This window comes from Argentina anserina, chromosome 1 (genome assembly GCF_933775445.1).
Source record: "Argentina anserina chromosome 1, drPotAnse1.1, whole genome shotgun sequence".
Lineage (NCBI taxonomy): Eukaryota > Viridiplantae > Streptophyta > Magnoliopsida > Rosales > Rosaceae > Argentina > Argentina anserina.
The window spans coordinates 10,809,591-10,821,499 of record NC_065872.1 but is presented as its reverse complement, the minus strand read 5'-3'; the positions used below and the strand labels follow the sequence as shown (position 1 = coordinate 10,821,499).

General features: G+C 36.7%; 1 protein-coding gene across 1 annotated transcript; it reads left to right on the top strand.

Moving 5' to 3' along the window:
* The first annotated feature begins 7,279 nt into the window (after positions 1–7,279).
* On the top strand, positions 7,280–11,749 carry LOC126798586 (AP2-like ethylene-responsive transcription factor AIL6). The gene is made up of 9 exons (XM_050525594.1): positions 7,280–7,713; positions 7,965–8,547; positions 8,890–8,972; positions 10,156–10,164; positions 10,275–10,363; positions 10,460–10,533; positions 10,626–10,676; positions 10,796–10,872; positions 10,990–11,749. The coding sequence occupies exons 1-9, from the start codon at positions 7,554–7,556 to the stop codon at positions 11,490–11,492; spliced, it is 1,629 nt and encodes a 542-aa protein (XP_050381551.1). The 5' UTR covers positions 7,280–7,553; the 3' UTR covers positions 11,493–11,749.
* Positions 11,750–11,909: the final 160 nt, after the last annotated feature.

Here is an 11,909-nt window from a genome sequence, read left to right as displayed (position 1 = left end):
CTTTTCATAAGTTGTATAGTAGGAGGATATAACTTATTAGGTATCTTTTTCATATCCAGCACTCGAGTTAAGTTGGATAAAAGATGATCAATTGATTGTTCAATCTTTGAAACAAGTTGTTCACATATAAAGTTATAAACGTGTGAACATACGGTATTACATATACTGCTAAATATGGTCTCTCTTTTTTTTTGATACGAACTGCTAAATATGGTTAAATTTCTTTATAAAATGGGTTTTGAGAATTTGAGTGTTTACTTTTGTGAAGTAGGGTTTTGAGTTTAAGACGAATGCTCTCATCCAATTTCTACATCAAAAACTTGTGTTGTCATGACTTATGACTCGTGAGGTTCTAAATAGACAATGATGTCGACGGTGGAGTAATACTCATTCCAAGGTTGATGAATAATTGTTTACCAAAAAAAGGAATCATAACCTTGTTTTTTAAACTATAACTTGGTCTTCTTCTTCCATCATGTGTACTTCCGGCAATGTGTTGGAAGCTTGGTATTACTTCAACCCACACCCAATTAACAAGCTCTTATTTTTTTAATTTTAAGGCCAACCACCCAATTAACATGGAGGAACTTCATACCTAATTTGAGCTAATGGACAATTACGTCGAGTTAAATATTTGGAATAGTAAATTTTAGTGTGTCACTGTGTCAGTGAAAATTAAGAAAAAGAATAGGTTTAACATATAAGCATGATTAGGGGATTTTGGGCTTAAGTTAAAATAGGGATTTTGTCGGGTTGGGGGCAGAGGAGCGCACGTGCGTCACCGATATCGCCGAGATATAAAAGATGCCGCGCACGTGCTTTTCGACGGTCAAAGGTCAAAATGTGGCGAGTACACGAGTCTATCAAGGATCTTTAATAAAGGTAAAGGGAGGGGAGGAAGAGAAGCCTAGGATAAGAACGATGAAGATGAGAATGAGATGATGAGGATGGTGATCGATGATCATGTTGATATATATATGGTCGACCATTCCAATTACTGGATAATCAGAACTGTAAATTATTGAGATTAAGAATAAGAATCAGTTGGCTAAATATGAATGCATACAGTGATGTATAGCAACTCGATCATCCGTGTAAAGTTTCTCTATATATTTGTACATCACTCGAATCACAACTAAACCAAAGATAGTAGGGAAGAAAAAAAGTTGGTTAGTTAAAGAAGAGTATAAACACTTCTCATATTATTTTTTGTTCAATTCTTTGAAGTACAAGTTTCTACCATTACTTGATTGAAGTACCTTTGAAGTTTGAAGTAAATCATTTTCAATGCAAGAGGGTTGGATGAAAATATCCTGACATGCATTCAGTTCTTAGATATTTACATATCAAGGTGATACATATAATGATGTACGTATCCATGGTTCCATATCGATCAGTCCTCACGTGCAATTCGCGTGGCTCAAAATCCATATGATGGACGAAGGATGGCAGTATTTTGTTCTTCTAATCAAGTCGTTTATTTCCAAATCGTCTTAACCTATAAACTAAGCAATGAATTGTGACTGTGGATTGTCGCTAGCTATTAGCATTTGAGACGTGTACTTTAAGTGCATGCAAAGGTTGCTACTTGTTTGTTTATAAATCCGGGGTTTTCTTTCACATTCCTTTTGTCTGGAGCACCACGTGTGATGTAACATGCCATTTCAAAAGGATGAGCAAGCAAGCAAGAAAGAAAATTGTAAACAAAAAATCAACTTGGTCTGCCAGAGGTTTGGTTTCGAACCCAGTTGCTCACTGCTTGTGAGACAAAATTCAACCAGAAATGGTTTTCTTTTTAGTTTGTCAATCTTTGATCTCATTTCCATTCTATAAATTATCATGACTTTTGGTTTAGAACGGGGAAGAATACTGAGTACTTCGATCCTGTTCGAGGTATGAACTCGCACTTTAAAGCTAGTGCTGCCTTGACCTCGATAGTAATCTTAATAGATTCGTTGATCCTTGAAGTTTTGGTGGCCATTTAATCAACACTTTCAACACTTAGTTTAATGCTGATATAAAGTCAGCACACGAGTTTAGCTAGCGAAGTTCCAATTACTTGCCATTAAGATTTTACTCTTATAGTTTGAGAAAATTAACATAAACACAAAAAGATTAACTCTTGTAGAATGAAAGTGACAATTGATATTTATAAGTTGATACAGTGCGTAGTTGTTGCATTACAAGTTTTCAGTTTTAAATTTATCCTCTTTGTCGAGAAAAAGAAACAATTGATATTAAATTATAATTTATAAACCAAGATTGCAGTCGTTCTTCTGGTTTTGAAAATGTAGAATGGGATGATATTTTTTTTCTTGATAAATATGAAATGCATTAAAATGTTGGGACCGATCAATCCCATGATAACAAATATATATATATATATATATATATATATATATATATCAAAGCACCAATTCCGTATAGAAATTTATCGATCATATCAAACAAAAACACACCTCTAAAAAAAACTTACAGAACGTACTATATAGACAATATAGTTTGTATATTATACAACTATACTATGAAAGACGAACATATATAGTTATAATATTCTATGCGCCAAAAGAAAGGAGCCAAAGATATAATAACTACAGGGTTTCTGATATGTTATTAAATCCACCAAGCGTGTGTGTATATATACATAAAATCTAAGCTTCGGAGGTCCGAACCGTCTGGATTCGGCCATTCTGGTCACCGGCGACGCACAATGACATCGCTGACCAGCACAACCGCACTCCCATTCTCTTGGCGCTCCTCTCTGTGCCGAACGAAGCTTCATCGCCGGCCTTCTCCTCCCAAAATCTGCATATTTATGGAAATTTCGCAAAAAATTGGATTTTTCCAGAAATATGCGAAATCGATTTGCTTGAAGCAAAATTTGTTTCTGACCCTACTATTTACTTGAGCAAATCTAATTTATGGGTGTGGATGCTCTAATGGTAATTTGTACAAGCAGTACGAAGTAATTGTTAGATAGAATTGAGGAATAAAACACGTAAAGTTATTCGTATGTGTATCGTGCTAATATCAGAAGTCCTGAAGTGCTGGAAATCGTTCATCACTATTCTTATTTCTCAGGTGCTTTATATTAATTAGCGTTTAGTCTACATCTTCATACAGAGCAGTTCTTACGATACATTGTCATCACAAAATTATAGTATAATTAAAAACCGTAGAGGATAGCTAGTTTCTCGCTAGATTGCAGAATATTAATGGTGTGGGTTACTTGCAAAATGTCTATGATGTGTCGCCTGGCCAAGTTTAAAATATACTCTGAGAAGCTGCACATGACCGATCGAATTGCATGCAGCATTGCAGTGTTATATAATTGCTTGAAAGCAGCCAAAACCAGAATTCCTCTTCTGCTGGTGAAAACAAAAGCAGAAAGCCCTAGACGAAGGAATGAGGCGTCCTTTTCTCTCTTCTCTTTATGTCGCTCTCAGAAAATGAACGAGATGGGCGTGAGGCTACGTCTCATTCAAAGAACCCTAAAGTGCCATATTTTAACTTGCTTGCTTGCAGATGCATATATTTCCAGTGTTTATTTTCAAATAGTCTAATAGAAGTTATAGAACTATAGAAGCGTCAAAACCTACTTTGCTAATTTGCTTGTGTAGGTCAAAGCTCTACGTCTTGTAGTTTTATGCGAGGATTCGTTTCGTATGTATGACCAGTCTAAATCAGTAGCTCTACGCGGTAGAGGGGAATAGTTTTTTGTAGATTAATCGAGTTAAAACTACTAGCTAGCACGAATTAACCTCATAGCTACTAAGCTAGGTAGCATGAATCTTGACCAACACGGTAATTTGGTCAGCTAGCAACAGTGAATTGATGCTCGTGAATGCCATGTACTTAATTAATCACTTGAAGCAATTCTCACTCGCCAATGATTTACCTACTTCTTAATTAAGTAGCACGGACACGGAGTGTCCGTATTGAATATGATTCGATATGAAGGCATGGCATATAATTTTTTTTAGACACGGTCACGTGGTGGAAACGTTAATTAAATATTATTTTTAATATATATATATATATATTTATTTAAAAAATTAATTTATAAATTTGAAAGTATTTAGAATTTTAGATGTATATATATGTCAAAGTGTGCATTAAATTGATGAAAATATAACTTTTTAAAATGACTAAAGACTTGATAAATACCTTAGATAATAAATTCTTAAGAAGTCGTTTGAATATGATTCGATATGAAGGCATGGCATATAATTTTTTTTAGACACGGTCACGTGGTGAAAACGTTAATTAAATATTGTTTTTAATATATATATATATATATTTATTTAAAAAATTAATTTATAAATTTGAAAGTATTTAGAATTTTAGATGTATATATATGTCAAAGTGTGCATTAAATTGATGAAAATATAACTTTTTAAAATGACTAAAGACTTGATAAATACCTTAGATAATAAATTCTTAAGAAGTCGTGGTTAGTCGAGCACCGTTTGATTATATGGAGTTTGCTATCCCCAATTCCAATTGAAATACTGAATATAAACTTCAAATTTTGTTAGTGATCAAGAAAAAAACAACTTCAGATATTCATTAATATTTCTTTTGAATTCATTAAAGGGATCAATATAATTAAGGAACTTCTGGTGAGTGTAGTGTGTGAGGATGAGGAACTCCACACTCTCCAAAGGAAAGAGGAGACCGGGGACTTAATAAGCCCTTTGTTCACCACCATTTCAGCCTTGGCTGGTCCTCCATGATCGTTACAAAATAACTATAGCTATTCGTTTATAGCCAAACTAGCCAACAAAATCCCTCAAAATAGCAATATATATAATAATCTTTGGCGGACAAATTAATCGGTTAAACTAAGCAACAACACTATAAATTGCATATGCAATAACACTGTACATACATAAGCGCGATTTGAGTGATTTTTACCTCGAGTTACCATCAACCCGTGCGCATGAAATCCGAAACTGTTGCCCCTCTACAGACAAAACCCCACTTCTTATGGCCACTATTCCCAGACACTAGTAAAAAAATATGACCTACAATTGACTAGTGAAAATAAAATAACAGCTTCTTGACAGATTTACTGGATGCTGGCTACATCGTAGGTAAAAATATGTTATTTTACGGGGCACTGGTTTAAACAGATTAATCTGCCAAACTCACTGCCCTTAAAAACTGGGGAACATTTTGAAGCAAATTATTTCACAGAGATGAAGCAAACCCTGATGATCAGGCTCATTGTTTCCCGGTTTTTAGGTCACTTGTCTCGCACTTCTTCCATTTCAATCCCAAAACTCATAATTTGCTTTAATTTATTCCTTCTTAGTCGTCACTCCTTATAGTAGCAGAAAAGTTCTTAATCGGCCATACATACAGTGGTACCGAATAGCAGCATTGTTGCAACAGTTCATTGTAGCATTGACCAATTTTAATTGGAGTGTACTTAGCTTGTAAAAAATTGTTCTTTTTCCATCTCACTCCGGTTGTTGGTGAAACGATACAATGGAACGAGTAATTATTATGTGTACCCGGATCAACACGTAGCACTGACATGTGGTGTACGGTGTACCTAGCCAATTATATTATTTTATGGTGTTATAAACATACATGCGGTGAAATAAACAAATATTATTAAATATAAGTAATAAATAAGAAACAAATATAATAAAAATGAACTAATAACATTTAAAAGATATGACACATACACTACGAGATACATATAATAAATTTTCTCGTAGGATGTGGGTGCACCTCACACATGTGTGGAATCAATCTCTAAATCAAGCACAAATTAACATGATTTTGGGATAAATGATCTCAATATATCAACTTGTGTCCTTTTGGGGATTTTGACATTTAATGTGCGACATGTGATTTGTTTTATGGAAAAAGGAATTGCTGTAACGTACACAATCTCAATAAAGTCAAAATTTTTAGAATATGTTCTAATGACGGGACACAATATATAAGTTATCGTTACTTATAAGAGCGACACTAACTATCACATAATTGCCTCGCTCTCGAAATCCTTTCTAGTCCACTCATTCAATTACAATATGATATAGATTATTCTTTAAAGAAGATCAAGAAACTCAATGAAGTATAGTGAAAGTTGTATGGTATGGGATTCGCACATATTCTTTTGTTTATAATCCGGAAATGCCATATTGACATCTTGTTTGATTTGTTTTTTATCAATGGATTTGAAGTCGTGTTACCCATTGAACCATTGATGTTATTGAAACTTAGATAGAGTATTAAAAAGAGACCAGAAATGAGCAAAGTAACAAGTTATCTTATGCTTAGCGGCACTCCTTTTCTGTCCCAAGTGTTCGACAATTAGGTTCAATCAAAGCGCCTAAAGTTATTATCTGTCTTTATATTTCAACCGGACTTAATGTTAATTGGCCTTGTTTTGTTTTGTAGAAGTAATTCCGCTAGTTGTATACTATGTAGGATGTTTGTAAAGTTTTGTTGATTGTTTTCATATATTGTACATTTGTACACACTAACACACTATTACATTTCCATAAGGATTCATTCGTTGTACTAATATGCACCATATCTTTTCGTGATGACAAACTAAGAAGAAATATAACTATTTCATTAAGTACACGTCTAGATTCATAAATTACAGTGTAAATATAGCAAAAATGTGGAATATGGTGGTGGAATATTAAAAATAATTTGAAATTTGGGAGGGTGGGTCAAATACATCAAGGTGGACCAGATCTGAGTGAGATACACTAGCCTCCCAAAGTCCCAATAGTCTATTACCTTAAAGCTGCATGTAAGACAAGTGTTTGAAGGAAGTGATAAGGCCTAGTCTGGTAAAAATAAAAAATAGCCAAAGAAAGTTAAGAAACCAGAGATTTTACTTTTATATAAAGTTACCACAGGGATAGAGGTAGCCGAAAGAAACAAACAAACCCTAACAAAATTCTCCTATTTCCGCCCGGCCCGGATCTTTCGCAACCTTGTTTCAGACCATTTTTCTCTCCCACAGCACCCAAAAGTCTCTTATTATTATTAACTCCCTCCTTCTCTATTTTAATCTTCTCTCTGATTCTCTCTCTCTTCTTTTAAGTTATAACCCATCATCTTCTCTCTGATTCTCTCTCTCTCTATCTTTCTCTCCCTCCCAAAAGACCCACTTCAAGTTCAGCTCTCTAGTCCCTCTCCATAGCTTAAGAACCCAAATGGCTATGCATGCACTGCGGTTATAGGACTTGTCAACTTTCATCAGTCACCTAATAAGGCCACAGTAACCTCCAAAGTGAGAATAAGCTTCGTGATTGTCGTAGAAAACCCAGATGAGATTGCACTAGTCTCTGTAACCGTCGAGTCAGTTTCATCAGCTTCAGTTTCTCTACCACCCTCTTACAGCAAGTGGGTGTTTGTTTTTTACCTTGCTGTCTTAAATTTTTCCAACTTTCTCTGTTTGTTTCCATTGTGGTGATCCTGTGCATGCTTTGCTTCGTGCTTCAGATTTAATTGCGAGCTAACGAAACAAGGAATAGAAACCGAAACGCCCCTCTCCTCATTTGAATTAAAAAACAGAAATGGCTCCGGCGACTAATTGGCTCTCCTTCTCTTTAATGTCCCCAATGGAAATGTTGAGGTCCTCCTCCGAGTCTGAGTCTCCCTTCGCTCAGGCTTACGATACCTCCGCCGCTACTGTCGCCTCTCCTCATTACTACCTGGACAACTTCTACACCAACGGTAATGCTCGCGGCTTCGTAATTTCACTAACGCTGTGTTGTTTCCTATCTCAAAATTTCCATATTAAAAGTTTGTCTGTGTTTGGTTAGTATAGCCGACTCGGATGTTTTTACTGATCAGTGAAAAACCGAGCAGCTTTCCTGATACATCCAAGGGATTTCTGTTTTGGTTTGATGAGGCAGACAAAATTAATGCATGTACGTAATAATCACCAGACCCATCATTTGTTTGTTTTTGTTTTGAACTCTCAGGCTGGACGAACCCGAAACCAGAAGTGTTCTACTCGGAAGTAGGAGGAGAGGAAGACCAGACGTCGACCAAGCTTGCGAGCTTCGTCGTCGACACACAAACCCAGAACCAGCCGATTCCCAAGCTCGAGGACTTTCTGGGAGACTCGATGGTTCGCTACGCCGATAGCCAAACCGAGACTCAGGACTCTTCCCTGACTCAAATCTACGACCAGAGCTCGGCCTATTTCGGTGACCATCAACACCAGAATCAGGATCTTAAGGCGATTACTGGGTTCCAAGCCTTTTCGGCTAACTCAGGGTCTGAAGTTGAGGACTCGGCCTCCATGGCCAGGACTAGTAATACTCAGATCGCTTGTGCTGAGTTTACGGGTCACTCGGTTGAGTCGGTTGGGAACGGGTTGGGTTTTTGTGGTGGTACTACTAACACTAGCAATGGTTTGTCTCTTGGAGTTGCAAATACTACTAGTACTAAAACTCAGAGCTCGAACCGTGAGAAGGCCATTGTTGCAGTGGAGGCTGATAGTACTAAGAAAATATCTGACACTTTTGGGCAGAGGACTTCGATTTACAGAGGTGTTACTAGGTAACTTAGTACATAGTTTTCTGGAATTTGTTCCTGGTTTAATGTTCATCTCTGGTTCATTTGGTATTTTGGGTTCTTGTTTTTTGGTAAAATGATGTGATAAATGAAGGAATAACTAAGAATAATGATGGGGTTTAATGAAAAACTGGGTATTGGGAATTTCAATCCTTCTTGTATGACCAAAATTTTTTGTGGGGTGTTATTTGATTAGTTTCATTTTCAAGGGAAGAAATGAATGCATCAGTGTGATTTTGGATTGGGGTCATATTGATGCATAGTACAACTACAAAGAGTGTCTGAGTTTTTCTGACTGAGATATAAATTTTGTATTGCTTGCTGCAGACATCGTTGGACGGGTAGATATGAAGCGCATCTCTGGGATAACAGCTGTAGAAGAGAGGGTCAGGCGAGGAAAGGACGTCAAGGTCTAATCTCTCTCTCTCTCTCTCTCAGATTTTGCAGTATTCATTTTCAGAGTGAGAAGTTATGAATCTTGGATTATAAAATGCACGTAGAAAATGATATACATAATGCATTGAGGGGACTGAAAAGAAGCTTGCATGCAATTTTCAAAGCCAGAGCATCATTTAATAATGGGGATGCTGGGATTCAATTTTGCATACTTTTTTATTAGTCTAGAATGATTGATTGATGGTATATAATTGGTACAAAATGGTACACTGAGCTTTCTTTCTTTCTTCTTCTCTCACTTGCTTTCAATCAAAACTGATATGATCAGATGGGCCGCCGTCTTGCCATTATGTGTGAAATTTTGCAGTGCTTTGTTGTCCTTGTCTTTCGGTTCATTGGCATTTGGCCTGAGTTAATAAACAGATTAGACTCTTGGATTTGTGAATTGACAAGATAGGCAACCACATCCTGAATTTGCAGAGACCTCGATGAAACGTGGTCCTGTGAACACTCGGCTTTATCTTTTGCTTTTGCTTTCATCTCTGCAACAAGTTCTTATGGGGTTTGACCAGAGCACCCACTTCAAAATTTTATGATAAATATATACACACAGCTTCCCTTTATTGTCTATTAAACTTGTTAGATAGTGACATTGCTGGACTGTAGCCTGGTAAAGTTTGCTAGCTGCTAGATTTTGGGCCACCCATGAACCTCAGAATCTCATGTGCAGCAGCATATATCCATGGATTGTGATGAAGTAAATTTGGTGGGAAAACAATTTGATGGTCTGACACAAGGTTGCATAATATTGGAAGCTTGTTCCGTGCTTGAAACTCCGAATTTCATAAATTTTAATGATTATCACCACAGGGTATAAAGTCGGGGGTTGTTGGATTAGTCATTGTTTGCTTCCGATGTACCTCACTCAATGCCAAAGTTTTCATGCCTAAATGTGAATAACGTATTGGACTATTGGGGATCATATCACTAGTTTAGCCAACTATCACATTCAGAGCACATGTTTCTTGGTTTAATTATTGTTGTTGTTATAGTTATTGTTATTATATTAAGTAACTTATGTTCTAAGCAGAAAAAATTGACTACTATAGCTGATGCTGTAATCTTGTTTTACCTTTTGCATAAAATGTGGGATTCTGGAAATCTTGCTGTCATTCATCAACTGATCCTGATCTACAGTTTACTTGGGTAAGACTTTCAGCAATTTGGTTTTCCTTGGTGCATGAAAAGTTCACGTCCCACAGTTACTTTCATTAACAAGGCGATTTATATATAATGAAAATATATCGAATTTTCAGGGGGATATGATATGGAAGATAAGGCAGCAAGGGCCTATGATTTGGCTGCTCTGAAATACTGGGGACCTACTGCAACTACCAACTTCCCTGTAATATACAGAAACACAATGATCTTAACGCTACTATACCAATTTAGTGTATGATTTGTTGTGAAATTTAACTAAAGTTTTGTTTTGTGTTATCAGGTTTCAACTTACAGCAAAGAACTGGAAGACATGAAACTTATGACCAAGCAAGAATTCATTGCTTCCCTCAGAAGGTTTGCTAAACCCCTGAGCATCTTATTTCTGAAAAAAATAATGATATATTATGCGGTGAATGAAGCAAGTTTTTCCAATGTTTTGCTTACAGGAAAAGTAGTGGTTTTTCAAGAGGAGCTTCTATGTACAGAGGTGTAACAAGGTTGGTGCTTCTGTGCTCAATTGGTTTGTTGAATTCCTAAAAAAGAATGTGTTCCATTCATAAGTTTCCAGCTCCTTAAATAAAGGTTTACACATTTGCTACGTAATTTGTCCTTGCAGGCACCATCAACAAGGGCGCTGGCAAGCAAGAATTGGCCGTGTTGCTGGGAACAAAGACCTTTACCTAGGGACATTCGGTAAATATTCTGACTTTAGATAGGGAGTTGAAGTGTCTTTCAAATTAATGACTATTTCTTCTATTAGAGATGAAATGCAATTTAGATTGTGACATCACATTTTATAATTGATGGCAGCCACTGAAGAGGAAGCTGCAGAGGCCTATGACATTGCAGCCATAAAGTTTAGGGGCATCAATGCAGTAACAAATTTTGAGATGAATCGATATGATGTTGAAGCTATCAGCAAGAGTTCTCTTCCTGTTGGTGGTTCAGCAAAGCGCCTAAAGATCTCGCTTGAATCAGAAGAGCAGAAACCATCTGTGACCAACCTTGATCATCAGCAGCAGAATTCTCAGTGCAGCAGTGGCAGCAACAGCAACACCATCAATTTTGCTCATTCCATGTCACAACCAATTCAGACTATCCCATGCGGAATTCCATATGATCACGCTGCGGCACTTTATCATCACAACCTTATCCAACAGTTTCAATCTTATAACTACTATGGCACTACTTCGGATTCTTCAGCAGGGTCGCACCCTAACATTGCAACAAGTCAGATGACAATGCCGATGATGCCCCAGCAGCAGCCAGCTGAGTTTTATCTCTGGCCTCAGTATCAAAACCATCATTCATAGGGGGATGAAAAGGGTTGTTTTGTTGATCCCATAATGTTGTATTAGCTGCTAACATTATCCGGCTGACCCAACATCTGACCCTCACTCCAATCCGCCTCTTGACCTTATAATTAGAACTACGACTAGGGAAATCAAGGCAAGATGGTTTTTTGTTTGGAGGCTAAAGTTATGGATAGTGTAGGAAGTAAGCTGGATTTTGTATCTTAAGGTGGGAAAAACTCGGAATGGCGTATCCATTTACTTTTAAGAAATTTCTTTTGGTTTATCTTTCTAATGTTCTCATCTTCTTCAGTTGGTTTTGTTAATAGTTCAACTAGGCGCAAGATTAGCATTATCGCATGAAAAGATCATTCTGGTTATTGCTTCAAGTGCAGGAACCAGTGTTCGAGAAGGTCACTAACTTTGAGGCTACACATC

Coding starts and splice junctions, on each gene's coding strand:
- LOC126798586 (XM_050525594.1), top strand. CDS start 7,554: ATGGCTCCGGCGACTAATTGGCTCTCCTTCTCTTTAATGTCCCCAATG. Junction 8,548..8,889: donor ATTTACAGAGGTGTTACTAG/GTAACTTAGTAC, acceptor TGCTTGCTGCAG/ACATCGTTGGACGGGTAGAT. Junction 10,364..10,459: donor CTGCAACTACCAACTTCCCT/GTAATATACAGA, acceptor TTGTGTTATCAG/GTTTCAACTTACAGCAAAGA.